The 27,999-nt window shown below is 38.9% G+C and overlaps 2 protein-coding genes across 3 annotated transcripts in view; both read left to right on the forward strand.

The window, feature by feature from the left end:
• The window catches only part of CWH43 (cell wall biogenesis 43 C-terminal homolog), a 30,182-nt gene extending 13,956 nt beyond the window's left edge, over positions 1-16,226 (forward strand). For both annotated transcript variants that reach the window (XM_083862519.1, XM_083862520.1), the window contains exons 9-17: positions 312-391; positions 1,284-1,389; positions 2,373-2,508; positions 3,706-3,855; positions 6,122-6,266; positions 6,857-6,918; positions 7,962-8,117; positions 9,597-10,732; positions 16,120-16,226. In XM_083862519.1, the coding sequence (XP_083718645.1) occupies positions 312-391; positions 1,284-1,389; positions 2,373-2,508; positions 3,706-3,855; positions 6,122-6,266; positions 6,857-6,918; positions 7,962-8,117; positions 9,597-9,684 (923 nt within the window). In that variant the 3' untranslated portion in view covers positions 9,685-10,732; positions 16,120-16,226. The remainder of the gene's footprint in view (positions 1-311; positions 392-1,283; positions 1,390-2,372; positions 2,509-3,705; positions 3,856-6,121; positions 6,267-6,856; positions 6,919-7,961; positions 8,118-9,596; positions 10,733-16,119) is intronic.
• A 1,323-nt stretch (positions 16,227-17,549) lies between these two features.
• DCUN1D4 (defective in cullin neddylation 1 domain containing 4) overlaps positions 17,550-27,999 on the forward strand; it is a 40,837-nt gene continuing 30,387 nt past the window's right edge. The window contains 2 exon segments of the mRNA XM_083860857.1: positions 17,550-17,657; positions 27,159-27,229. Of these exon segments, the coding sequence (XP_083716983.1) occupies positions 17,633-17,657; positions 27,159-27,229 (96 nt within the window). The 5' untranslated portion in view covers positions 17,550-17,632.

Raw genomic sequence — 27,999 nt, forward strand, 5'->3', positions numbered from 1 at the left:
AAACACTGAAAGGTTTACATGATGCTCTTACTCATGTCCTATAATGAATTCTTCAGTAGGTGTAATTTCTACATAACTATTCCAAGGAGTTTTGGTACATTTTATATACTTAGCATGTTGTGTTTTGGAGAGTGTATTTGCACAAAAATACATATTGTGCATGCATAGATGCTGCCTTGATCTGGTGTTGTCATTTAAACACATTTCTCATTCTGAATAGCACTGTGAAAAACAGTGTCCTGTTTAACAGCAATAATAACATTATTTTTTCTTGAATTAAAAACATTTTTTCTGTGTTTTTCTCTTTCAAGTATTGTGGCTGTTTGTTGGTGTTGGTTTGCTTGGATTGGGTTTACGTTATAAAACTTACCAGAGGAAGTTGGGCCAAGGGGTGAGTAGGGTGTTTGTGAGAGTGGTAACTTTCAAATATATAGTAAAATGTGTGTGTGATAATGCATAAATGAAGATGCAAAAGTTTAATTTGTAAATTCATGTCAAATTGAAATGTCTGGGCCTTTGGAGATTTATAGTGATGCTGTGAAGGAAAAATATTTTGAAAATTTGAGCGATTCTTGTCTCATATGTTCAATTTGAAGATACTTTTATAAATTAGTTTATTTGAACTATATTCAAACTGGACAATGCTGTTAGTAGCCTGATCTCATGTAAGGGGGAGTTTGAACAGATAACTTCCTGAGGTTTCTTCCAGGTGAAGGAATTCTGTGGTTCTGTATTATATCATAACTCTGAACTGAAGCTCTCTGAAAAGTTGGTTGACATAGATTAGACTTAGATTAGGTATGGAAATTGGATAAAATTTTGGAGATTCCAGTTTTCTATCTTGCAAGAAAATAGGTATTGCAAAGGTATTAAATAACAAGATGGTTAACACTCATGGAGTTCAATGTTAGATTCACAAATGCACAGATTTATACAGTTTGCCTTCTTTTTTCAATTAATTCAGGTTTGTCGTACCTTATTGTGTGGCAAAAAGTGGTCAACTTACTAAGTTCCTCTTAGTGAGATGAAAAAATGCATTGTCTCGTACCTCTTCATTTCTTTACTGTTACTTGTACAAATTCATTTTAAGTATGGTGACTTTTATTCCCTTGTTAATAGCAGATCTAGTATTTTGTAATTCTGACAGCTTTACTAGGAAAATCTATTGGTTAAACCATCTCTTGTATGTTTTTTATGGCACCATGTGTCTGGTGTTGTTTACTGGAAAGCTATAATATATAAAATTCAAATTTCATTTTATTTTTTCCCATTTATTTTTTGAGCTTCCAAAAAGAGATTTCTCTGCTATGATCTGGCCTTTTAGATTTGGATATGACAATGAAGGATGGTCTAATTTGGAAGGATCAGCTAATTTGCTTAATCATACAGGTAACTTTTTTACCCTACTTCATTTATATTAGGGAGACAGTGAAAACACTGCTTGGTAACTGAGGCCATTTTTTTGCATTAACACAAGAACATGTGTTTAGTGGTTTTCTCCTCAATTTGTGAACTGTTCCAATACAATCACTTCAGTCAAAAATCCATTTGCAGAGGTCATAATTTGTTTAATATGTTTTTAAGAGGTTTCTGGTCAGAGGAAACATTTTATTTCTTATTTGGATTTTTCTTCTCACATTGCTGATGAATCACTTGTCTGTAGAGAAATTCTTTGCATAAATGAAATAATATCCTTTTAGATAAAATACAGTGGTATTTACAAAGGTAAATATAATATACTTTAAGATAAAATACAATTTTTTATAACTTCTCTGTGGGTTTTTTTTAGATGTGAAGCATTATGCAATTCCTAAAGGGTGTGAAATTCAAATGCCCTAAGCAATTAATACAGAGAAGAAACAGACAAGTCTGTTTCCATCACTGAACCAGAGCAATGTATACAAGAAAAGTAGCTGTTGCAGCTTGGTCATCATGATTTTACTGTAAAGAGGAGTGTCTACACTGTTGCTCAAGGGCAGGATTGTGGTTGGACAATTTGCTATAGGAAGTGAAGAATTTGGACTCATGATGAGTGCTGTTGCAGAGGGCATTGAAAGGAATTGGCCAGTAGTGCTTGTAGGTATTACTTTTTTCCTGAAATATCCATGAGATCAGGTAGACAGGGGACTGACAGTTTAAGATGGCAAGCAGACACTAAGTTCATCAGAATTTGTGTGGCCTGCGGTAGCCAAAAGTTTGGGCATGACTTTGTTGCCAACATTGACTTGCCTTGACTGAGCCCTGAAGGGTTTGTGTCCATCCTCTTGTAATGAAAAGGGAAATAATGACATTATGTAGTTATTTATAAGTCCCATTTATAGGTAGAAGTTATAATTGTGAAAATATTTTCTTTTTTTTCCCTCCCATCTTAGAAGCAGATTTTATCACTATTATAGAGAGTGATGCCTCTAAACCATTCATTGGAAACCATGATCCAACCATGTGGCTAGGAGAAAGACTGGGATTTTATACAGATTTTGGTCCAAGCACAAGAGATCACACTTGGGGGTGAGTCATCTTTACATGCACAGTTACAGTAAATAGATGTAAATATATTGCCCGATACAAACTGTACTAATACAGAAGCAAAGAATAGTTGGAGTAGTAATCACTATAATCACTTGTTGAAGCTTGTCCTTTAGGAACAGGCTTTGATCCATTAGCATTACCATGCAATGTGGATGGAGTTTTCTCATTGTTAAACGTGATCAGATTTTGGTGCCTGCCCCTGTGAGCTACTTCAGTTTTGCAGAGATGCAGAGAATGGCATCCTGCCCTTTAATGTACAGATTTGGGAGTTTAGCATTCGAAGTACTGTATCTGATGCCCTTTTCACATTATTTTGTTTTGGGCTCTGAGAATTTTATATTTTAGACTTACAAACGTGATAATGGTTGGAAAATGTAGTCCATCAGGAGGTATAAGTAATTTTGAATTAATTAAATCTAGCTTGGGCTGTATAATGGGAAATGGGAACAGAAAGGTGCATGTCTGTTTGACCAGATATTTTCTGTCTAATTTTACCTTAATGCTTGACCCCCTACCAGTTGCATATCTTTAAATATCTTTGACCTCTGCAAAAATACTGACGTATAATGTGGCCTTTTTTTTTCAGGGGGATATACACATCTCTATGGCAGATGAAACTTCCTACTGATGTTGCAATGGCTATTTAATTTTTGCCATATGTGAGGGGCATTTAGTAACTTTCTTCTTCCAGACCCTGTCTATTTGAGTCAGAATGGGGCAGAGGAGTCATTCTTTGAGATTTTATTAATGAAATACATTGAAAAACCTGATGCAAAATGTCCCAACAGAAGCTGAAAAAAGAGAAACCTCCCATTTTAAAGATGTATTTCTCTACCTACTTCTACTTTTAATAAATTACCTTTTAATTTCTGGTAGTATAAAATTCTGTTTTGTCTGAAATACAGATCATTAAAAGCTCAGTGAAAGAATTCATGTTTACGGAATGATATTTCTTAGTGTAGGAACTGATAATACGTTTTTAGACATGTAGGTAAGCAGCATTTTAGAGGGAAACTTTCTATATTCAGAAAAATCCATTAGAGATTGTTTGTATTCTGGTCTTATAGGTTTTTTCAGTGACTGTTAGTTTTCTGCTCACATTTTCTGCTTAGTTCACTTTGATGTTTGTGATGCTTGTGAACCACAAAATGTAACTTTTTGCCTCTCCTCATGTAGGATTATGGCACTATCCAGGTATCCAATTGTAAAATCGACCCACCATCTCCTTCCATCTCCAGAGGGAGAGATTGCACCTGCCATCTCCCTGACTGTCAACTTCACAGGGAAGCTGGTTGATTTTGTTGTCGCTCACTTCGGAAATGAAGAGTGTGTATTTTACTTATTTTTACAGAGAGTGTACAAAGTCATGTAATGTAATTTGCAAACTTCTGGGATTTCTTTTGTACCCTTTAAAATCTGCTGCTGTAATAATGGCTCTAGGAGGGCACATTTGAAGAAATACTATGACAGTTTAAAATTGGTTAAACTATTGGTTTAAAATTTTGAAGCATTTTTAAAAGTAGTGCAAATCTGTCATGCAAAACTTAGCTGAACCTATCATCTGAATTACTAGAGACTTAAAGATTCAGTTCTCCAAAGTCACAACAAATGATAGGGCTACAGATGCATCTCAGTGCAGGATAGCATCCTTCTGACTTTTTGCATGTGGAATAGATGTATCGTATTCCACAATGAGTGCAGATAGCTACAGTTAGAGATAGATGGCATTAATCGAAAAATGTGAGTTTTTTAAAGTAACAAATCTGAAACCTCCAAGAAAAGACAGTGTTGAAACAGCAGCAAAAATATCCATCAGTGTCCTTCTGAGAGTATGCAAGTGGAAGTCTGAACTCCGAATTTGAAAAAGCAATATTATACCAATAAATCAAATAAGTGATGGAAAAGAATAAGGTATATATGTCAGTTCTTGAAAACAATGTTTTGATTACTTGTGTGTAATGAATATGAATAACAGCTGGTTTTGTGACTGTTCCACATAGCTGTAATTTCTGTTATATTTGATGGGATATCTAGTGTGTTTGTGGCTATGTAGTAAGATTTGGAATTTTAAAAAAAATTGTTACAATTCATGGAGAGGCAAATTTATGGATAGGGTGCAGAATATTATAGCACAAAGAAGCTGCTCAGAAAGCCATAGGAATTTTCTGTATCCCATTTCCTTCTCCTGAGTAGAAACTGCACCAAACCTGCACATTGTTTATAGATTTCCCATTTATTAAACAAATATAGTTGTCAGAAATCACTCCCCATTTTTTAACTCTAGAAAGGAATTTAATTCTGTGCCTCACACCAATGATTAGACTTGCCTGTCTGAGAAACTGTTTGTCACAGTAGAAGAAAATAACACTGTATTATTCCCTCGCAAAGAAATGAGATAAAGATAAAGGAAAAAATATGAGGAGACGCATGGGAAATGAGTGCAAATTAAATTGTGTTTTAGAGGGGAATGAATTTGTTACTAAATACGATACATAACTGCTCATTTTTAACATTTTTTCTTCTGCTGCTTAGGTTGACATAGACTGTAGGATACTGGATAACTAGGGTTGCCTTTAAATATGGTTTTTAAAATGTGGGACTATAACCACGTCTATGCATTCAAAAGATCCCATCTTCTGGAGAGGTGCATTCTGGAAAGAGCAGCTAGCTGACCAGGCAACTTCACATATACCTAGGTCAGACTTCTACTTAAGTGTTTGGGGATTTTTTTAATCTCCTGTCTGTGTGCTCCTTCTCCCTAATACAGTTTCTTCAGTCAGAAGTACCACTCTTTAGAAAGCATAGCTGGACTTAAATTGTTGTCTTCTTTTGGATTTACAGGTTCCAAAATCAGCTCTCTCTGTCAATGTTATTTAGTCCATACTAACAAAATCTGGAAGACAACATGATTTACACAACTGTTTAAGGTCAATAACATGAAGAATCATAGAAAGAGAACTGCTTTTGCATTATTTTATGACAAATCCAAAGACAGGGAATGGGATCCGATGACGTATTTTACCAGGCTTCACTTATGCTATTGCTTTTGATCATGTTGAAACTCTTGTGTAAATCTTGTTAAAATGACGTGAAATACATGCCAGATGTAATTAAGTAATACTAATGGGATGATGTAGCTCTAATTACATTTCATAAATTATTGGACCCAGACTTTAAGACTTTATTTACCATGGTCTATCCATAAAAATTTTTTTTCTAGCATGTAAGTTCTTTGTTATGCACCACATCGTGTTAGCACAGTTAAATTAAGTGCAAGCAAAGACTTAGATAAACAAAGCACTAACATTCACATTTCCTAGTGATGGTATCAGTATTAAAAACAAAACAGTAATAGAAAATGTTGTTCCTGTAAGGGATAGAAAGAGAATGTGGATTACATCTACCATGACCATGTGGCTTTTACTAAATGTAGTGATAATTTTGAATCAATGAGCTTCCTGTGAACTTTCATACTCTCTAATACTGAGCAACAAAAATGGTACCAGATTGATTTGTGGTTTACTATGTCATTAGCTCACAAAGATTGTGGGCTAAAATATGTATATCTTAAAGTCTTTTCCATTTCTTTCAGAGAGGACTTGGACAGAAAACTCCAAGCAATAGCTGTTTCAAAACTATTGAAGACTAGCTCTAAGCAAGTTGTATTTCTAGGATATATCACTTCAGCTCCTGGATCCAGAGACTATACTGAATTAATAAAAAATGGAAATATGCAGGTAATATAAAAATACTACTTCTTTAGAGAAAATATTGGAAACACTCAGCTTAATATTTCAAATTGGTAACTTAAATATAGACAGAAAAGAAAATGCATGCCCATTTTCAAGCACAATCTTTAGCTACCTCATGATATCTTGCAGAGGAGGTGGAGTCACAGTGAAAGAAAAGAGGCAATGGATAGCAGCTACCCCAAAGGAAATATCAGATAGAAGAAATAAAAGGTCACAGGATTGTCAAGAATTTGAACAGGGGTCTGGTGAAGTTGTGAAACATTCATCCTTGGAGATATTCAAAATTTAGCTGCATAAGGCCCTGAGCAACCTGTCTGAAGTGACTTTGACCAGGGTTAGGAGTAGGTCACCTCCAGACAGCCTCTAATTCTGTGTTTGTTTTGTTTTAAAAATGAGCTCTGTGTTAAGAGATATCAAAAGGTTGTCTAACTTGTCCATGTCTAACAGTGAGCTTTTATCTTTCTACCTTATTACAATGTTTTAGGCAAAATATTTTTCTGCAGTGAGTTTACACATTGGTCCTGTTACTGATTTAAAGCTTACCCAGATGAACATTTACCGTATTTTGCTTCTAGGATATTGACAGTACAGATCGGGACAGATGGTGTAGCTATATTATGTATCGTGGAGTAATAAGGTATGTTAAAGTGAATCACCTATTTGTAGGTTTAAGTATCTTTATGGTTATCAGTTTAATAATCTTTTGTGATTGATTGTGGAAGAGTCTTACATCCCTAAACAATTATTATGGGCACTTGGAGCTATCATAAAATTATGTGAAACATTGATCTTAGGATCACACAAACTGGTGTATCTCTGAATATAATTTGCAAAGACACTATTACAGGTTTCATCATTATGTGTCAAAAGCCTTCAGACCTACTCTGCTTTGGTAGCATAAAACTACATTTTCCCAAAGCTCTGGCTTTGCAACTTCATTCTAAAAGGTGAATGCTAAGACCTAATTTGTATGTAACACAGAAGATACAAATTTTGAACCATGACTGAGGGTTTGTTGAAGCAAAATGCTGATTTAGTCCAGCCAAACTTTATGCTGGATTTAGTGGAAACTTGAACTGTGTAAGCCAATATTGAGGCACAGGACCTATGCACTCCATATCTTTTAATACCAAATTGCTTGTAAATCATTCTCTTGATGATGTTTGTACCAGAATGGAATTCAGCTTATTTTGAATAAACTATGCAAATTCTGCAGTGTTCACAAATTGTAAACTTGTTAGCTATCTTAACAGTATGGAGTAAAAAAAGAAAAAAAGGCAACTATAAAACTCTATTTGCAATTTGAATTTTTCTCATTATTCATTCAATTGATGCTTGAGATTCTTTCCTGGATATTGAAATCTTTTCAGTGAAAATATGGTGATCTTATACCTGCACTCATATTCTAAAGCTGTAATTTTTAAAAAAGGTTTTTAGATACAGAACTTATTTTTACTGTCAAACACTTACAGTTTTTCAGTTTTTATGCTTGTGATATGGTGCTATGATCCTGTTTATGGAGTACTTTCAGTTTTTTGAAGGTGAGATTCACAGAAATGGAAAATTGTGTTGATAAGGTAAAGCGTAACTCTTGGAAAAAAAAAAAGATACACTCATTAAGAATGTGGTGAAATTGTCTTGAGTTATTTTTTTCAAACTGACTCTTCTCATATTTGATAGGCTGGGTTATGCCCGCATATCTCATGCTGGTTTAAGTGATTCAGAAGTCCAGATGGCCAAATTTAGAATCCCAGATGACGTGGATAGCTATGTTGACAATGACAGAATTGTCACTGATCCCAGCCAAGTTCCTGAGGACATCCATTTCAATCCCAGGTCAGTGTGTCTCATAGGAAATTAAGGGGATGATGTACCTGGCATCTTGTAAAAGAGAAGTCTAGGAACAGAATTATTTCTAAAGTGAGAGGTACTGATCAGTGCCCAACTGAGCAGAAGAATAGGAGTCAAAAACTTCTGATTTATAATTCCATTTTTTCAATTGATTTGGCATGTACCCTGGGAAAATCAGGTTGTTGTGTCACAGCATAAATTGCAAGTAATGCTCATTTCACCCAGGCAATTTCTGAGATTGTTTGATAGGTATATTTGCCAAGTGGTGTGGTGACTCATTTGATGATGTTTCTCAGCACTTCAGAGACTGGGCTCTTAATATACTGTTACTTAAGAATATCAAATACAATATGTACATTAAATACTTTTTGCATAAGCATTTTAAAGCATACTATATAATTGGAGCAAACATTAAAGAGAATACCAAGGCAGTATGTTGCATGTGTCAAGAAGAAAAAATAAAAAAAGGCATTAGGTTAAGGTAAAAGAGTTATCTATTTCTAAATTGATGTCATTTTTCCACTGGTATTTCATAAGGAAGAGATATATGGAAAAATACTTATTCTAGTATTAATATCAGTGAAAGAATCATGAAGTTTGTGATAGATGTTACCACAGAGAGATAATTCCCAGTAATGCCAGGTTTACTACTCCTAACATGCATAATGCAGAATATATTTCTCACATACATTTAACAGTTGAGCTTACTCGCTTTTTGTGTGCCACTCAGCCACTGGCTTCTTGTCTAAGCAGGAGTTTGCCCTTTTCCACATGATGGAACTTGCCTACAGTTGCATTTATATTTAGATTTTTCTCAGTTGACTTCAGCACAGAATCTTATCCTATTTTTTTTGTCTGCCTATAATCAGAAAATGTTTACCTATTAGAATAAATTTAGCTTTTTCTGATTAACTTTACTCCTTTAGAAATACAATGGCACTGTTCTTAAATATTACTTAGCACTGATATTTTGAATAAGTACTCCATTTTACTTTTGCAAGTCTGTCTACCATAATAGTCAGTTGTCAAAAGTTTCATATTTAAATTTGGCATGAAAAATCACAATTTTCACCATAATTTTCAAAAGCAAGATGTACAATATTAATGACAGGGTTGACTGTTTTGATACTATGGGTGTTTAAATTGTATCCCCATTGAAATCAGGACTAAAAACTTAGCTTAGAATTTAAGTAGATAAATACAATACTCAACTTTTTCAGCTAGAGCTCCAATTATAGACTGCCTATAGCATCAGCAGAATCAATGTAATTAATTGTCTCCACTACACTCAGAGACCTTTAGTAGGAAAGGGTACATAGAACCTGATTTAGATTTAATAGAGTTGGGGCCTATTCCTGAAATAAATTGCCTAGAAAATTCAGAAGTAGGGTAGTAATGGTATGATTTAATTGCATGGGTTAAATAATGTTGTAACAGTATTGCTCTCTTGAATATTTTTCTTAGGTTTGGATCTTATAAAGATGGACATAATTATGTGCCTATTCATCACTTTCATATGAGCACTCCTAAATATTTTAAACGGACAAATTAGAGGAAGAAAATAAAAATTATTGAGACCAACAAGAAAGGTTTGTTGCTTGAAACTGAATTGGCAGCCAAAAAGACTACAATGCTTAAGGATGAGCAACTCCCATGCTGCACAACACTGTGAATGTCTATGTAATAATTGGTGACTTTCTTCTTTAATGAGCTGCTATCACTGTGAGGGAGGGAAGATGCATGAATCTTGGTAAACTGGTGTCTACCTTGGCCAGATACCTGCTTTGTATGCAACAAAGCAAAGGTGGGAACTTGCTTTGGCAACAACTCCTTCAGCTTTTGTGGAGTTATCATGTATCATGAAGTTTCAGAGTGCTATTGCTGCTATTGCAATAAAAAACTTGGCCTTAGGTTTTTCAAAATAGGAATGGAACTAGTGTATTTTTAATCGGGAGATGTATAGTGAGTATGTGTTTGAAGTGTGCGCGTTTTTGACCCAAACATTTACATCCGCTGCTATTCTACATTTTATTCTTATATGAGTTTTACAGTAATTTGCAGATAATTGATGTTCATAATACTGCAGAAAAATAGGTTACTTTTATAGACTTCATTTTATTGACTGGACATTAGACACTTCAATGCTTTTACTATGGGAAGAGTAGAGTACCTCTGAATAATGATGGCTATGAGACACCTACATGAACACACTGATGAAGAATTAAAAACAATCATGCTCAACATAACAAGGTTTCTGAGAAGGGACAAAAGTTGGTTGTAACTTTTATTTAAAAGGAACCATAATAAAGAAAAAAAAAAAAAAAAAAAAGGAAAAAAAATGCTTTGTTTCTTTGCTAGCCCTACACTTCAGTAGGACTAAATAGAGGTGTTAATTTTTTGACCTAGGCAGTGAATTGGCTGTTATGCAATGCATATGTGACACAATGTAAATTGTTGTATTTCTCGGGGTCTCTTGGCAATGTCTTTTATATTTAGCTCCTGATCCTTCAGTATAGGTGCAGAGCTTCCCTTCAACAATGAGGACATCTTCAGTGTTGTCCAAAGGACATTTCCTGCTTGCGAGAAACATGTTAGATCATGTAAGTGATGCATTCCGCTTGGAAACCACATTTGTGATGTTGGTATTTAATACTGTGTGTCTTTCCAGTAGAATCAAATCATACCATAACTGAAAGGAATAGGATATATTGCAGGAAAGAGGGTGGATTTTTTTCCCTCTAATTCTTCACCATATACTTTTAAGAACAGCTTGAGTGTACTCAATTTTATTGTTTCTCTATATAAGCAAATACAGTATGCATGTTTACCCAGAGTTTCTTGTTCTATGGAGTCAGGTAATTGCTGCCAGCACCACACTTGTTGCTTTATTCTGGTCACCTATCATTTTGCTCCCTTGTTTTTAGAGCTGTGTTTCTGAGAGTGAAACTGATCACTGGTCTTTGTGGACAGAGGATATCTGAAAGGCATGTAAAAGTCTCAGTGGTTATCTATTCATCATCTCAGATGTAACTGACAATTAACCAACCATTGTTGAACTAATTTCTCACCTTTGTGTGCTTTGTGTGTCTTTACAAGCCCTCTGAACTTGTTCTTTGTGTGAGTCTCTAGCAAGACAGGATAAGTAAGGTTGTGGAGTGATACAAACGATTTTCTTGCACTTTAAGCAGTTTTCCTCTGCAAACACCAGTAGCCCTTGTCTCATCTTTCTCTCAGCTTGCAAAAGCAGCTGGTACTGGCACCAGCGTTGCACAGTGCTCTGAGTATCCTCATTTATTTTCAGCATGCTCTCATGCTAGCTCTGATGTACATCCAGCCACAGGTTTGCCTTTTCAATCTGTAGAACACATAACATTATCTTGCCACATTACTTAACATTCTCCACCGGCTGACTCTATTACAATACCTTGGTGAGCAGTTTATTGATGGGAAATGCAAGAAATGATAAGTATAAGTACAAAAAGCTTGAAAAGTCCTAATTTTTTAACAACTAAAAAACAGGATGAGGTTATTTTTTCAAGAAGCCAGACAACGTAACATGACTTCATAACAGATCAGATTATAAATCATATCTATATGTGATCTTCACAGCCTCTGAGTCTCTGAGTCTCTGTTTAGACTTGCTTACCCCATCAGGAAGGTTCATGTTGACCACATGTAGTGATAAAATCTAAAGTTTGAATATTCTCTTCTTCGAAGTAGTTATACAAAAGTAAACTGTTTGTATACTTCTACTACTGTGGTTAGAATTAGGAAACTAAAGCTAAACTTTATTTGTCTTCACATCTCCATACTGATCTAATCCTTTGTTTCTCAATGGTTTAGAAAAATGTGCATTATATATCTAAGTCACAATCACTGTTTCAAACTATGACAGAAATGTGCTAGAACAGGTCCTGCTGCAGGGGTGTGTGACTAACCTTTTAGTTTTCTAACCATACTCTTTTCATCTCAGCTTTCATAAGTAAGCATGTTATGAAAGAAAAGTTTGTGGATATCTTTATGCATTCAGAAATAGAATACAAAGAAAAAAAGTATAAAATAAGCACTACTTATTAAAGGTTTGAACTTTTGCTAGTGGTAAAAGGTTTAAATTACGTATATCTGACTTCTAAATAATATGTATTCTGTTGTGCTCCAAATCCCATCATCTGGAATTCTGTGAAGGTCAGTTGAAATTTATAGGAATGTACAGGAAGAGACAGCAGTACATCAGGGGGCTACCAAGTGTGTATCTTGGAATAAAAGAGAACTCCAGGTAACAAAGCTGAGAGCAACTTCTGAGAGTAATTGTACTGGATTCTTCAGCAGGGTGGAGACTCCAGTTTCCTCTTACATATATATTCCTGCCTTGACTCAGGCACAGTGACTTCAGTGTTGTTACAGAGCACTCCAAAACCTGGGAGCTGCAGTTTAAACCTCTTGGGCTGAGAAAACCTGAAATTGATATTTCCCATTTTCGAAAACAGTGTTGCAGCTACAAGCTGAGCAAAAGTTGGACACACCCTTTGGTTTTGAACCAGAGTTGATGTTATCGAAACAAGTTGTTGCAGCTTAAGTTTACAGGTAACCAGTTCCCACCTGTCTCATTCAAACAGAACACGAGAATGTTCATGGTCCTCTGCTGACAGTGAGGGAGCTTTGTCAAAGAGAGAGAGAGAGGTGCTGGCCGTTTTGATGCACCCCCAGGGTTCAGGAAGAAATTCTTAGCTGCTCTCAAGCTTAGCTGCTTAGATTTGCCTCATGATGAATGAAGAGAATGGAAATTTTTAAACTGAAGCTGAAAAAACCCCTATAACTGGAATGTAAGCTTTTAAATATCAACAGCCCTGAAACACGATTTTTCTCATTATGTAAAATGACATTTGTTTGCAGGATGTTACAGAAGGACCTTTGGACCAAAGTAATATAGCCGTGGAGCAAGTGTTAGAGAGCAGATCTTTTCACTTCAACAGGGAACATAGTATGGGTCCATGGGACCGGGAGATTAAAATGAGCTGAACTGTTTAATGAGTAGTGCTTTGAAACAGTTTGTATAATCTGCAGCTGCTGCTTTCTGCCACTTGAGGTCCTCTTTTGCCCTAACTTTTTCTTAGTACAGTTTGCTGATACCAAGCAGGAATAACTCACAGGTGTTAGGTATTTTCATTTTAACTCTGAGGGTGAAAAATCTTTTCAGAAGCATTACACGAAGCTGTGTTGACTTGGATATCAGTTACCTCTTCATATCTGCAAATTATTTAGAACTGTGATTGCTGGGCTTCTTGTAGGCACTTTGTTCATTTTCTTACAATACCCTGCACTGTGCTTTGTTGCTGCTTTATCTGCTTTCTTAATGTTCAGCAAATTCTTCTTTGTAATGTTTTTCTTTTCAATACAATTCTCTTCCTCCTCTGACTTTTAAAACACATCATGGCTAGTGATTCTGGTGCCTAAAATTAACTTTAAAGCTTGTTTCTAAGCAAAGCAAGATGAATAAAAGTATTCAAAAGATACAATGGCTTTAGCAATCTGGAGTCTGATATCCTCTGGAAATAGAGTTTCTTTTGGAAATTTTTTCCCAAAGATGCATCTGCACTGTTTCTGATAGTGAAGAAGATACAACCAAGTAAATGGCTTCCCTTTCTTGTGTTATCCAGTATTTTTCACAGTCTACAAATAAGTTTTATGTGGTTGCCACTTTAGCTATCAATTAAAAAAAACAATGCAAACATTAAAAGAATAAACAATGGCAGTCTTTCTTCAGAAAAAAAAGAAAAAAAAGTCTGCAGTTTCAAGTTTGATCTAACACTGTGTAAACTGTCAAATGCATTTACTGCCACTCTCCATTTCCATGCTTTGTTATTCCTCTCCTGTGTCATTGATGGGAGCACTTGCATATATGTGTAGTAAGCCAGATCTGGATATTCAGCTGGCTGGGAAAACAAACAAATAAACAAAGTTAAAAGAAGTGTTGAGGGGTTTGTTTTGTTTTGGGATTTTTTGCTTTTTGGGATCATTGATGACAGTCTTGCTCTTTGACCTACCTTGTTATTTAGCTGTCCAAGTGGTTGTACTGGCACAAAAGAAAGAATGCCAGGAGTGTTAGTATTAAGACACTAATGGTGGAACACCATCAGCTTAAATTGTCTCTGTTGTGTGGTGGTTCCACCCTGGCTAGATGCCAGATGCCCACCAAAGCCACTATCACTCCCCTGTGCAACTCGACAGGGGAGAGAGAATATAATGAAAGACTTATGGGTTGAGATAAGAACAGGGAGAGATCACTCACCAGTTAGTGTCATGGGCAAAACAGACTTGACTTGAGGAAATTAATTGAATTTATTTCCAATCAAAATCAGAGCAAGACAATGAGAAGTAAAACAAATCTTAGGAGCACCTTTCCCTTGCCCTTCCTTCTTTCAGGGCTTAACTTTATTCCCAGTTTTCTACTCCTCTCACACAGTGGCTCAGGGAGATGGGGAATGGGTGTTATGGTCAGTTCGTCATATGTTTCTGCTTCCTCCTCAGGGAGAGGAGTCCTTCAGCTGCTCCATTGTGGGGTCCCTCCCATGGGAGACAGTCCTACCCAAACTACTCCCACCTGAGTTCTTCCCATGAGCTGCAGTTCTTCATGAACTGCTCCAGCATGGTCCACTCTTCCACAGGGTGCAGTCCTTCAGGAACAAGCTGCTCCAGCATGGGTCTCTCTCAGGGCCACAAGTCCTGTCAGGACCCTGCTCCAGTGTGGGCTTCCCATGGGGCCACACCTTTCTTTTGGGCATCCACCTGCTGCAGTGTGGGGTCCTCCACAGGCTGTGGAGGGATTGCTGCAGCCCTGTGGAGCTCTGCAGGGGAATATCAGTCCTGCCACCTGGAGCACCTCCTCTTCTTCCTTTACTGACCCTGGTGTCTGCAGAGCTGTTTCTCTCACCCTGGCCACAGTTACATCTGTGCATTCACTTTTTTTTTCCTTCTTAAATATGTTACCATGGAGGCATTATCCCCATCACTGATTTGCCTGTCTTGGAGCTGTCTGGTCTTGGCTCTGTCAGACACAGGGGAAGTTTCTAGCAGCTTCTCACAGAAGCCACTCCTGTAGTCCTGCTATCAGAACCTTGCCAAGTGACCCACTACAATGATGATCAGCCATGACCTGATTGATCTGCTCTATGTAAAACGAAGCATTTCTGCATTTTATAAACTCAGGCTTTGGAAGGAAAATATAGGCCTGACTGTAGCATCTGTTGGCTTGGAGACCTCCATAGTGGTTTACAGCTTGTGGTAACAGAGGGGATTATTTTAACTTCTTGAGGTTGGAATGAAAGTGCATGTTTTAATGGGCCTTGTTCTCCTGGGGCAGGGCTTTTCTGGCTGATGCATGAATTTAGCAGACAGAAGCTAAGAAAACAGTTTCTTTTATGTTTCCCTATGGGTTTCTTTGCAGATCTCCTTTTTAAGGGTCAGGGATTATATTTGTGCATTCAAAAATACATTGAAGTTTTGCTTGTCAAACCTATTTGCTTTACAATTTAGAATGGAAGTAGTTACAGAAGCTATAGTCTAAGGAAATATTTTTAAGGCCAAGTATTAGCTTTCATTTTAGACTAATATAAATGGGGGGGAAAGTACAAACTTTCTATTTTCAGATACAACCAAAATGTGTTTCTCTGTGCCACCTTCCTTTATATCTGTATCAATTTACAACTTTGTAAAGCACGGAGGAAGTTCTCTTTTCGAACACATTTTTATTCTGAACTAGCAGCCTGCATGCTTTTTATGGTCAAGTGAACAAACAGACACCCCTAAAGGAATCGTTCCTCTTAAACCAGAATTAGATCAGATGAACTGCTACTCAATGGTGCCCCTATTGGGTATAAGAACTTGGGATGACATTCACTGATGTGAATGTCTGGCATGTGGGAGGTTATAGAACTACCAAAGAAGTGAAACCTAGTTTGCATTACTTTATAATTTTTTTGTTTTGCAGAAGTTTCATGGAATAACAGAATGTTCTGATTTGGAAGGAACTCACAAGAATCATTGAGTCCAGGTCTCAAGTAAATGGTACATACAGGGACCGAACTCCAACCTTAGTGTTATTAACAGCAACCAACTGAGCTAAAGAAAAGATGGTGAAAATATCCTGAGACAGAGGCAGGAAGTTCTACAGAAATCATTTCAACGAGTTAGTGAGTAAATAAGTACTTCAAATAATGCAAGCTTTCATTCAATGCAGCCTCTGACGTGGGTTGTAGTACATGGCTTGAAAAGCAGATTCATTTTCTTGTGGACTCCATCGTCTTGTCTGTAAAACAGGAAATGGAAAACACAGGCAAAATAAACCATCTGTACTTGCACATTCTGACTCACCGAGTAAGGCAAAGCTTACAATAAACCCCAAAGAAACATAAACAGGCCTGTGATCAGTTAATTCAGGATTGTATGTCCAAAGGGACAATTACCTTAAATATGGGACTACTTCAGTTTCATAACCCTTGGCTTTCTCTAACTTAACCTTTTAGCGGAAGGGGTTTTTTTCATTACTCAGTCTTTATAATCCTCCCCTGTGCACAGACACTGCTCTCGCAGTCTCTCGCATGTGTTCAGCAGGGAGCGGTGCCAGGGGTGGGGTTTATCCCCGGCCCGGGGCGGGATGCGGAGCTGGCCCGCCGAGCAGCAATGGCCTGCAGGGTGCCCGACTCCCGCCTCAGGGACGGCGGCCTCTGTGCACGGACAGGGACAGGGACAGGGACAGGACGGCGGCTCCACGCGCTGGATTTCTAGGATGGAGAACGACACCCAGGGGCACGGGCCGCTGTCACCGTCCCGCGAGGAGCGCTCCGGGCCTGTTCCCCACCGCCCATCCCGCCCTGCTGTAACACTGAGTGACCTGGCTGCGTTCGGCTGGCCTGGGCAGCTTGCCGTTTGTTCTCCTTTGGAAGAGGGAGACGGAAGAAATAAGGAAGGAAGAATAATTGTAGACTAGCCGGAGATTGGGGCACCCCGCGTGCGGATCACGGAACACCGAAGTGCCGCAGTCCGGCCCCTCCGCCCCGCCCCGGCCACTGCCCGCGGCTCCGGCACGGCGGGGCAGCCCGAGGCCACGCCCCCTTCCCCTGCTCAGCCAATCGCCTCAGTGCATGGGCGCGGCCATTGCTCCCCATGGCCAATCAGCGCCGCGGGTGACACAAAGTGGTGTTCTTTGCACGCGCTTTAAAGGCCGGGAAAAACTGGCAGCGCCAGAGCCCAGTCAGAGCGGAGGGGGGCGTGGCCGGCTCGGTGTTCTGCCCAATGGGAGACGGGGGACAGGGTGAGGGGCAGGGGGTGGGAGAGTGGCAGTAGCCTCACCCAATAAGAGGGCGGGTCTCGCCGCGTCCCCCAGCAGCTCGGACCAATGGGCGCGGGCAGTGGGCGGGGCGGGGGTGTTCGTGCCCAGGCTCTGGATTGGGAGCAGGGCAGGAACCGTGCCGGGCCGGCAGCGTGTGCAGCGCTGCACGAAAATGCACTCGGATGCTGCCGCTGTCAGTGAGTAGCGCCGTGGCCGGGCCCGCCGCCCGCCCCGCTGCCTGGCCGAAAGAACCGCCCGGCGGGGGGCGGCTTCTCTTGCCCCTGCCCCGTGAGGCTTGGCCGAAGGCGCCACGGGGACTCGCGATGCCGGGGAAGGGTTCGGGCCCGCGGGTGCGGGGCCGCCGCGGAGCGGAGCGGGGCGGTGTGTGCGGGCCCGGCGGTGGGGCCCCCGCGGGGACAGGGGGCGCCCCCAGCTCTCGGCGCCCTCCCCCGGGGGGGCGGGGGCGGGCGGGGGCAGCCGCTCCGGAGAGGGCCGGGGGCGCTCGGAGGGTGTGACGCAGTTTGCCGGACCCAGCTGGCGAGCGGGTGAGACTGCGGCCGGCCCTCGTGCCCGGCCGTGAGAGAGCCGGGACTGCCGAGGGCAGCGCGGGCTGCGGAGCTGCGTATGTAGGGGGAGGACGGGCGAGGGTGAATTCAGCGGGTTCCACCGGGCCGGTGCGGGAGAGCCAGGCTGCTTGTGCGGGGGACTGGGGCCGCGGCGCATGGTGGGAGGTGGAGTCCCTGCGATGGCGGCCGCGCGTAAGGAGGCGGCAGGAGGCGGCGTGGCGGACTACAACTCCCAGTGGGCCGTGCGGCGGCGCGGCCGCGCTGCCCCCGCCCCGCGGAGCCCCGGCCGGACCCGCCGTCCCCGCCCGCCCTGGGGAGCGCGGGGGGATCGCGCCTTCTGTTCTGGAGGAGCGGAGCGAGGTCTTTGTCTCCGCAGTAGATGTCCCGGCTGCGCGTTCCGAGCAGCGCGGACCGCCCGCTGCAGACGGGTGCAGGGGTCACACGTGTGCGGGGCCGGGGGTGGCCGGGGTTCTGCACCGGGCCCTGCAGAGGCCAGGCTGCCGTCCCGAGCACAGAGCTCCCCTGCCACAGCGCGTCCCTCTGAGAGCCCCGCAACGTGCTCGCACTGCGAAACGAGTGTGCTCTGAGATGATTTGTTACTGTAGAACTTGCTTGTGGGAAAGATAATGAAAATTGAAGCTTTGATCATGCGTTAATGAAGGCTGGTCCGACTTTTGGACGAAGTCCTGAAAGCAGCGGTGGAAAGAAATGCTGCATAATGCCTGGATTTTCCCGAATCCTTCTGTGTCTCTCTAAAATCAGATGTTGTACAGGGGCAGCCTGGTAAAGGCTCTAACTCATAAGGTTATATTTTTTTTTTAGTGTTTCTGGTTTATTTTACCTTTATATTTAGGGATCATTATGTGTTGGTGCTGAAGGCTGCCATTGAAGCAGAAATAATTGCCTCATATTAGAAATGGAAGGGTGATTATTCTAGAAAATGCCTTCTGTTCAGTGTCTTTTGTCATGTGCCCTGTCCAAAGAAAATGCAGGTCCTCATTATATACACGTGTGAGTTACAGTTAAGATATTCCAGGGCTCCCTCATGTAGGATGTTTAGGCTACACAGTGATTTTAAATTGTTTTTAATTTTAACTTGTTTGCAGAAAATAGGAAGAGTATTCTTCCTCAGCCTTCAGCTGTTACTGGCTTTTCATTAAAAATGTGCTCTGGAGTGATCAAATCTTACACCTCATTTTTTTTTTCTTTGCTTGTATATGTATTATTTTAAATAGATATATTTTACTAAATTAGCTAATTTAATTATCTGTAGCTTCATAGTGGTTGGGTTTTTTCATTGATCTAAATGCTCGAAGCAGGAAGTGTTCATAGGATAGCTTTGCCCATACAGAAGCTGTCTTATGATAGCCTCTTGACTGCAAGTTTATTTTGAACCACCTTTTGATCCTTCTTAGATCCTTATTTATTCTTATGATATAAACTTCATTAATACATTTTGGCTCAGTTTTACTTTCTGAATACACACCTTTCATGTTACGTGAGGAAACCAACTTTCCTTTTTTCTGTTGAAGGTGTTTGCTTAAAAGTTTCTTCTAGCTCCTGTAGCTATAATTGGAAAAGCCTTCTCTGTACAAGACCATTGAATTAGGCAGGTAATTTTTTAGGCAGGATTTTTTTACTGCTTCTCTTAATTCTGTTGTATCAGGGTGAGCTCTTATTTGTGTAATTGCAGCACTTAATTTAAATTTATTTTTGTCTGAGTACTTTTTGTGCTGTTAGTGAATTATTAATCTTGTGTTTTCTTTAATTCCCCTCCTCCCACACTTTCTTTGCAAGTATTGAAAGCAAAGACTTTGGTCTTTTTCAAAGCATTGGTTCCTAGTTTTGTTTGTGTCTTCAAGCAAAAGAAGATAATTTGCTTAGTTTGTCTGTCTTGTGCTTGCCAAAAAGCATAGCACTAGGAGATACAGTACATCCTGTGAAAGTGTTCAACTCTTGTATCCAATTTAAATATTAGAGCATTTAATAGTGTGATTATTTCTTCTACAGTAAATAAGACTACTAACAGGGGCCTGAAGCTTGGCACCTTAATTTAAATGTGCCAACATTTTTGTTGTACTTGCCAATTAAATAGTTTATTCAGAATTACAGCCTGACATTAAACAGTATTTTTACTTTTGGCTCATAAAGAGATAGAAACAACTACCAGTTCATTCAGTGGGGGGCGTGTGTGTATACATATAAAGTTGTGTGTATATAGATTTATATATCTATATGGTTAGTGCTGCAAGGCTTTAGGTTATCTTGGGGAATTGACACACTTGATGCAGATGTGTGTCTGTGTAAACTCTGGGACTGGGTCTGCTGTAGGTTAGTGCTTCCCTCGTTCTGTTGGTACAGTGGTTTGGAGGAGCACTCGCTAGCCCACTCAAGTCAAATGTATCTGGGTGAGTTCTTGCCACTTACTTAAGCTGTCTAAACTGACAGGTTGATTTCTTGCCTGAAGTGGGTTAGGGAATGTGCCTGTGGCCTGTGCTGCTGGCAGAGCCATGGGGTCAGTAAATTTTGGCAGGGAGGGAGAAGCAAGCAGCTGGGACAGTAATGATTTTGACTGGCATAGCTGTTCCTGGCTGTTGCAGCTCCATCGTGATGCATACCACATGTGCATGGTGCTGGATATCCTAGTAGTGCTTGACAGGGTTGCATTTCTGCTGAATTAGCTAGAGCACAAGATACAATGTTGGTATTAGCTTTATGCCCTTTATAGGATGCCAGATGACACCTAGCATGAAGAGTAATGCTTGCAAACAACTCTCAGGTCATGGCAGCCAGTGATGCAAAACTAGCTCGCTGACACTTGTTTGAATTAATCTGATGGTGGAATAAGTGTTAGACTGGATGAACACTTTTCATCAACAGAAGCAGATGTTTTGCACCAGTAACCCACTTAGTGTTAGACTTTTGCTATATACAGCACAAAACATCCAACCAAAGTCACCCCCTCCCATGCAAACCCAAATCCTGCCATGAGCCAGTTGTAAAGAGTATTTTGTTCTATATGTTAGTACAGGAGAATTAGCCTGGTTCTTTTTTGTTCCATCAGTTTAAGGTAAATGGAAATGTATTCAAACTAAACTAGCAGTTACACAAATTTTGCACTGTTTAAATTGCTCTAAAATTCTCAATTAACTTTAAACTGCTGTAGCTCTTTTTGTAAACAAGCCTTCAGATTAGAGTCCTCCAAAAACACATAGGTAGAATAAAGATTTGTTCCTATGGGGGCAAAAAAGAATTATGCTTTTTCCTATCCATGTAGCACACGGTGATCTTAAAATATTTTGTTGCAGTAGTTGTTCTGAGTGGTAACACCAAATGTTAAGAGCTGAATGTGAATGTTTACTTTTAAATGATTTTAGAGTGTGTGTAGGAACTCCTACCATATTTTGTTGCTTGGGTTTGGGTTTTCTGTAGGGTTTTTTATTTATTAGCTTAAGTCAGTCTGTGTTTTGCTTCAGAAGATTTTTAGGCTGTTGTGTTTGGAAAATGTGCACAAATTTGCAGCTGTGGGTTTTGGATACCGCTGGCGTCAGCAGTAGCTCCGAGCTTGGTTCAGTTCTGGGTGCAGGCGGGCAGGAGGAACATTCTGCAGTATCGTGTCTTTAGCTTCAATGGCTAGGTCCTGATGCTCCTCAAGATAGGTTGAATCATCCCATCTAATTGCATGTCCTTACTTTCCAAGCTGGAATTCACTTCTGTTTTCCTTACTTTCTGAATCATGCCCTTTATTTGACTAGACCAAATCCAGGGAGACCCTGCTTTTCAAGCCTGTTCTCTGCCTCCCTTGACCCAAGGCTTGTTGTCACATGGTGGACTGGGAGAAAGGATTCTTTGGCCCTGGTGTAGGATGTCACTGCCTTCAGGGGTACAGCTACAGACGAATTGGAAATAGATTCTTAATCCTGCCTTAGACAGGAATGCAGAGTCAGCTCCTGTCTTCTCTGTGGTGCACTTTGGGATTCTCAGTCTTCAGGTGTGTTGTTAAGTTTTTGTAAATAAGACTGATGTATGCTTTTCTTCTGTCTTCTGAATTTAGTAATGAATACAAAAATTTTGCTACCTGAACTTGAGTGTTGAGGGCTTTCACCAAATGTAGGCTTCAGATCTGAACTTTAAGTTCATTAATCAAGTCATCATTCATCAATATAAATTGTATTGCTGTTAGGATAATTCTTTAAGTAGACTACAGAATATAAAATGGTATATTTCACAGAAGATTAAATGATTCTTTTTTTAATAAGTAAAGTTTATTTAAAGCTAAGTAAGGCAACAGAACTTTGAACTATTACTGCCGGTACGACTACGAGTTTTTTCCTAGTTCTGTTAGTTGAAAGCAAGGAAAGTAATTAAATAAAAGCCTAAGCATGCTATTTTAATTTTTAGGCATGAGTTTGCCTGATGTGTGTTTTCTTTTAATTTTTTTCTGAGAAGTTTACAGGCATATCTTAGCAGTAATAAAAATTACTACGTTATTACTACTGCTGTTTCTATATTTAAATTTTGTATATATGACATATCTATTAAGGATAACTATTTTTAGACATACTGTTGAAGTGGGATTTTGTATAGATTTTCTATTTGCTTAAAACAATTGGATGCTTTTAAAGGAAATTTTGAGTCAACTGATCTCTTGTTTACTACTATTGTTAATTTTTTACTAGGTTTTTAATAGATTGTACTGCACTCTAGAGCTGTGTCTTGCCCAAACTTTAAATTTCCACAGCAGGAAGTTAAAGATTTTGTTTGGGCAGGTACTTAGTTTGTTTTTTTTAATAGTTGAGCAACACATTGCTCCTTCTTACAAATACTGGGATTTTACTTTTAAAGTTTTGTCATTTCAGATGGGAAAGTAGAATATTTGAGTTCAGTTTACCTGTATAATTTGCTTTTATTTAAGATACATTGAATTTTCTGGTTTTCTTTATTGTATTTGATGTGTGCATTAATGAGAGAGTGTAGAGTGTTTTTTCTCTAGTTTGTTATGGAAGCAAGCCCAGCTAGCTCTTGTTTCTTTTACAGAGAGGTAAAAGGTTTCAGGTCTATAGCTTAAACCTTAAGCAATAATATTCTAAAAAATATTTTTAAAATGTTTTCTTTTTAATTTTAATTTGTATATGATTGTAACTAACACTTTAACACTTAACTTTAGCCTTTAACACTTAACATAGTGTTAATGACAAACTGTAGACAAGGCTAAAATTCCATGAAACTAGGTTAGCTCTGTCATTTCTTTCCTTTCTGGGTTCTGGATTTGCAGTTATTTTACTCAGAATGTTTTTAGCCATTACATTCTGAATTACTGCAAAGTATTTAATACTATTTGGAATTTTCTTTGCTTTACACCTCACTGAAGATCAGCTACCTTCTGCATGAAAAATAATTTAATCAATAAAATATGTATGCTTGTTTACATACACCCCTGAAGTCATAGCAGACTTTCCACATATCATCTCTCACTATTTACAAAGAAAGCAGGTTTCCTTCTTCTGATTTAGGATTAATGAACTGTGTGGTATGTCAGAATCTTAGAATGGCTTGAATTGGAAGGGACCTGAAAGATAATCGAGTTCCAATGCCCCTGCCGTGGGCCTGGATACTTCCACCAAGACCAGGTTGCTCAGAGCCTCATCCAGCTTCACACTTCAGGCTTGTGGCATTCACAGCTTCTTTGGGCAACCTGTGCCAACGTTTACCACCTTCACAGTAAAGAATTTCTTACTAATATCTAATCTAAACCTACTCTCAGTTTGAAGCCATTCCTCCTTGTCCTGTCACTACGTACACTTCTGGAAAGTCCCTCTCCAGCTTTCTTGAAAGCCCCCTTAAAGTACTCTAAGTGCACTTAAGTGCTGTAAGATCTCCCTGAAGTCTTCTGTTCTCCCCACAGAGCAGCTCTAGCTCTCAGCCTTTCTTCGTAGGAGAGGTGTTCCATTCCTCCAGTTGTGTTCATGACCTTGCTCCGACAGCTCCATGTCTTTTGTCTGCTGTGGTCCCTAGAGCTGCATACAGTTTCTGTGGGGGGGAAAAAACCCCCAGGCCAATTCATGTGCTTTGAAACTCTTGTCTTCAAGTGAAAAATAGCTTCACACATGGTGGCATTATTCATGTAAAGCTCATACAACCAGCTGTTGAGTGTGTATCTTCATGTGTACTGCTCCTCTCATAGTGGTGCTGGGGTGGACAGATGGATTAACCTGACACATTGCTGCTGCCACAAGGGTCTATTGTGCTCCCACTTCAGAAGACCCTTCCTGTTTCTTCCTCTAACTCAGCTGATACTGCAGCTCGTTGGTAATCTGATTCAGAGCACTGGGCTGGCAGGGTTTGTTTATTTATTTTGTGGATAAGATTCCAAATGTAGTGGGCTGACCAAGGGGATCTGCAGGCACAGCTTTGGAGGCTGCATCAGCATGTGTGGAAAGTTTGGAGGTGGAGGGGAGAGAGTGTGCTTCTGAAGAATACAGTTGCTGCCAACTGTCCAGTTGCTTGCCATCTTGACCACTGTTGATCATTGCTATTTTTGCTAATTTCCCAGATTGTGTTATTTGAGCATAGGAGGTGTTATTTTTTGGATTTTGCTTCTTAAGACCTGTGTTTTTTTCAAAATAGGCTTTTTCACAGTGGCATAGGCTACTTCATGTATCATTCTTGAAATATAAATCAAACACTGACCTACTGACCAATTTAGAGAATAACCTGAGCTGTAATTTAACTTCCCTAATTTAATGGGTGCTGCTTGCATTTGCTTTTATAACTGTAAAAGAAACCTGTTTTCAGTTTTAGATAATATTCCTGCACTGTGCAAGCTTCCCCTGTGAAAGAAAGAAAACTTTGGACTCTGGTCCTCCATATTCATATGGTGCATGGTGTAATATTTCTTGTGTAAGAACTAGAAAATATATTGTATAACCCTGCTAAGTCCATCATAATTTATGTGACCTATTTCTGAAGCAGCAGCTTAAAACTGTATGGATATTTCCAATGGAGATGTAAAACATATAGGCATGAACTATGTTTTGAAGTGTCTAGGAATGTTTTGTTTCAAAGGTGATACCTCTATCTATAATCCTAATTTTGGAATATATTTTCAACCATTTTTAAGAGTGCTATCTAAAGTTAATATTAGATTAGAATAAATAAATATTTGCTTAGTGCTCTCAGCTTCTTACCTCCAGATATAGCTGGTTTCTCTAATGACTCATGTTCTTTGTAGATTTTAGGCTACGCAGCAAGGGAAACTATAAAATTCATGTTCTAGAAGGTTTAGTCTGATCTGCCAGTTAACAAATCAAATCTTATCTTTTAATCTTGCCTTCCTCAGAATGGCTTCCTCAGAATGTGTTCCCTGTTGTTCTCATCCCTGTTTGTCCCCCTTTCCTTTTTTTATTTCTTACTGCTTTACTTAAATTGAGGGTTGACTAAGAAAGTCAGGATTATTTTTTTCTTGCTTGCAGAATGGTTCTGCTTAGTATTGTTTGACTAGCAAAAATGCATATTTATTGAGCACTTAATGCAGGAAAAACTCTAGCATCCTGTTCAAGGTTCAAGACCTTCCTATTGTAGCTTGGTAAGAAGATCTGGATTGTCTTTGACTTTGTATATATAAGATCAGCTAAAGTTGGAAATTCCGTCTCTGGTACTTCTGACTTAAAGCAATTATATTGCTGTGGTGGACTGGGGACAACATGTTAAGAAATAGATAGCAATTAATTAAATGATACTCTGGCTAACATAATGAATGAAATGTATGATTCCTAAAAGTATCTTTTTGATTTTCTTTTTTTTTTTTAATTCACTGTGATGAGAATTCCCCAGTGATGTGTGTAACAACTACACTTAGAGCAGGCAGTTTCTTCAGTTCCACTGACTTGGCAGTTGGATGTTTAATGATGATTCTTGTTTATCTGGGTCATCTTAAATGTATCTTGAGAGCATTCCTTTGAAAGGCTCTGGATGGAAATAAGGGAATTATGTTTTCTGACCTTACTTGCATCTTGCATCAGTTGCTGGGCAAAGCCAAATTAAATGTCTGGTATTAGAAATGCCTTAGTGCATTAGCTGGTAGTGACACTAGGCACGTTCAGAAGCTTTTCACATATAGAACAAGTTTGCTTGGAATACTTTGCTTATCATACGGTACATTTCTCTAGGGTGTTTTGGCACATGAGTTCTAGTGGGGTAGCTAATTTATTTTTAGTTTAAATGGAGATACTCTAGTAGTTGGCTGTCTTTAAGCCCTCTTGGCTGGTTTGTATTCAGCTTCTGAGATTCTTCTTAGTTTGCCTGCTGTCTGGCTAGATCTCAGCTGTTCTTTTGTAAATTACTTACTTTCCAGTTTTGTTCTTGCCACATTCCTAGCAAAAATAGGCAATTCAAAAGAACAGAGAAAAATTAATTTATTGCTCTTTAGCAACTGAACAAACTCAAGTGTTTTATATTTGGAGCATGGAAGCAAAATTAACATCTATGCTATGGCTTCTTCCAAGAAGTGCCAGAATATTTTATTATCATGTTTTTTGGCTCTTGTCTTAACATCTGCTGCATTGTGACCTTTGGTTTATTATTAAAACCCCATGTTTCAACTATGCAAGTGTATTCTAGTCACTTACTTTTGCAAGGGAATTAGTATAAAGGCAAGTACATGTGTATTAATAAAATTAGAATTTTTAAAAACTAAGATTTATATTAATGATGTTAGACTGTTACATGGTACTTAACTTGATTTTGGAATAAATGAAACAGAAGGGCTGGGTAACATGAAAGTTACAATGGTTCCCAATGGAAAGGAAAAAAGTTGTGGGTTGTTGTGGGTTTTTTTTTTTTTTTTTGTTTTTGTTTTTTTTTTTGTTTTTTTTTTAATTCAGCTATGGTTAGCTATACTTCTGTTCTGCTGAGGGTCATCCATGCCTTAAGAAAAATGCATATGTAGGGTATCTTTTTGCAGGTTTCAGTTATTCTATTCAAGTGTTGAAGATGTCAGTGCTGAAAAAGTGTTGAGATGACTTTTATTTTATAGTTCTGTGATGGTTTTATTAAATAGCCATAACATAGAACAATTGTGACTGCTGCATCTGGAAACCAGAAGTTTAAAACTATTTTTTTTCCTCCCTCTAGATTTTCAACTGAATTCTCATCTATCAACACTGGCAAATATTCACAAGATTTACCACACCCTCAATAGGCTGGTAATGACTTGCCATTTTGTCTTAGCAGAACAGCTAGGGCTTTGGTCCAGAATATTTCATGATTGGAATCATAAAGTGATTACACTTCTAGAAATTATAACTGCCTTGTATGAAAGGCTGTTGGGTTTGAATTGGTGAAGAGATACAATATTAATAAAAGGTGAAACATTATACTCTGGAGATCAGAGTGGAGTTTGAGCTTTGTTTGAACACTGGATATAGATACTGCTTCTGTACAAGAAGCTTTCTTGGATACATTGAGTGATGGTAATCATAGTTATCCAGTTTCCTACAGTTCTTCTGGAAAACATATTCAATGAGCAAGCTGTCCTCTTACACCCATGCAAAAAGTGAAACAAGGTTTTTTTGAAGGCTCTCCCCGCTTACGTGTTGCATATTTACATTTGTTTTATTGCAAGCATAACTGGAAATGATACAGCTTTCTGTGTGTACACTGCAAATTTAGTGGAAAAGGCCCTGCCTGCAGAAGGGTAACTTGTTCTCAAGGTTTCAGTTGTTTTTAAATCAGTTTCCTTTGGAATACATACCTGTGTTTATCCTTAAACAAAGTCACTTCTGTGCTAAATGGTAAATTCAGTCTTTCTAATGCCGCATTTATTGGTGGAATTGTTCAATACAATAATGCCAATTCCTGATCTAATGGGTGGTTATTTCCACTCTTGAAATAATTTGATACATTTTTGATTGAAAAAAATTGAAAAGTATTTATCAAATTCACTTTACTTGAACTTTTTAGATAAATTTGCAAG

Source organism: Zosterops lateralis, assembly GCF_965231275.1.
Source record: "Zosterops lateralis genome assembly, chromosome: 5".
Taxonomy (NCBI): Eukaryota; Metazoa; Chordata; class Aves; order Passeriformes; family Zosteropidae; genus Zosterops; species Zosterops lateralis.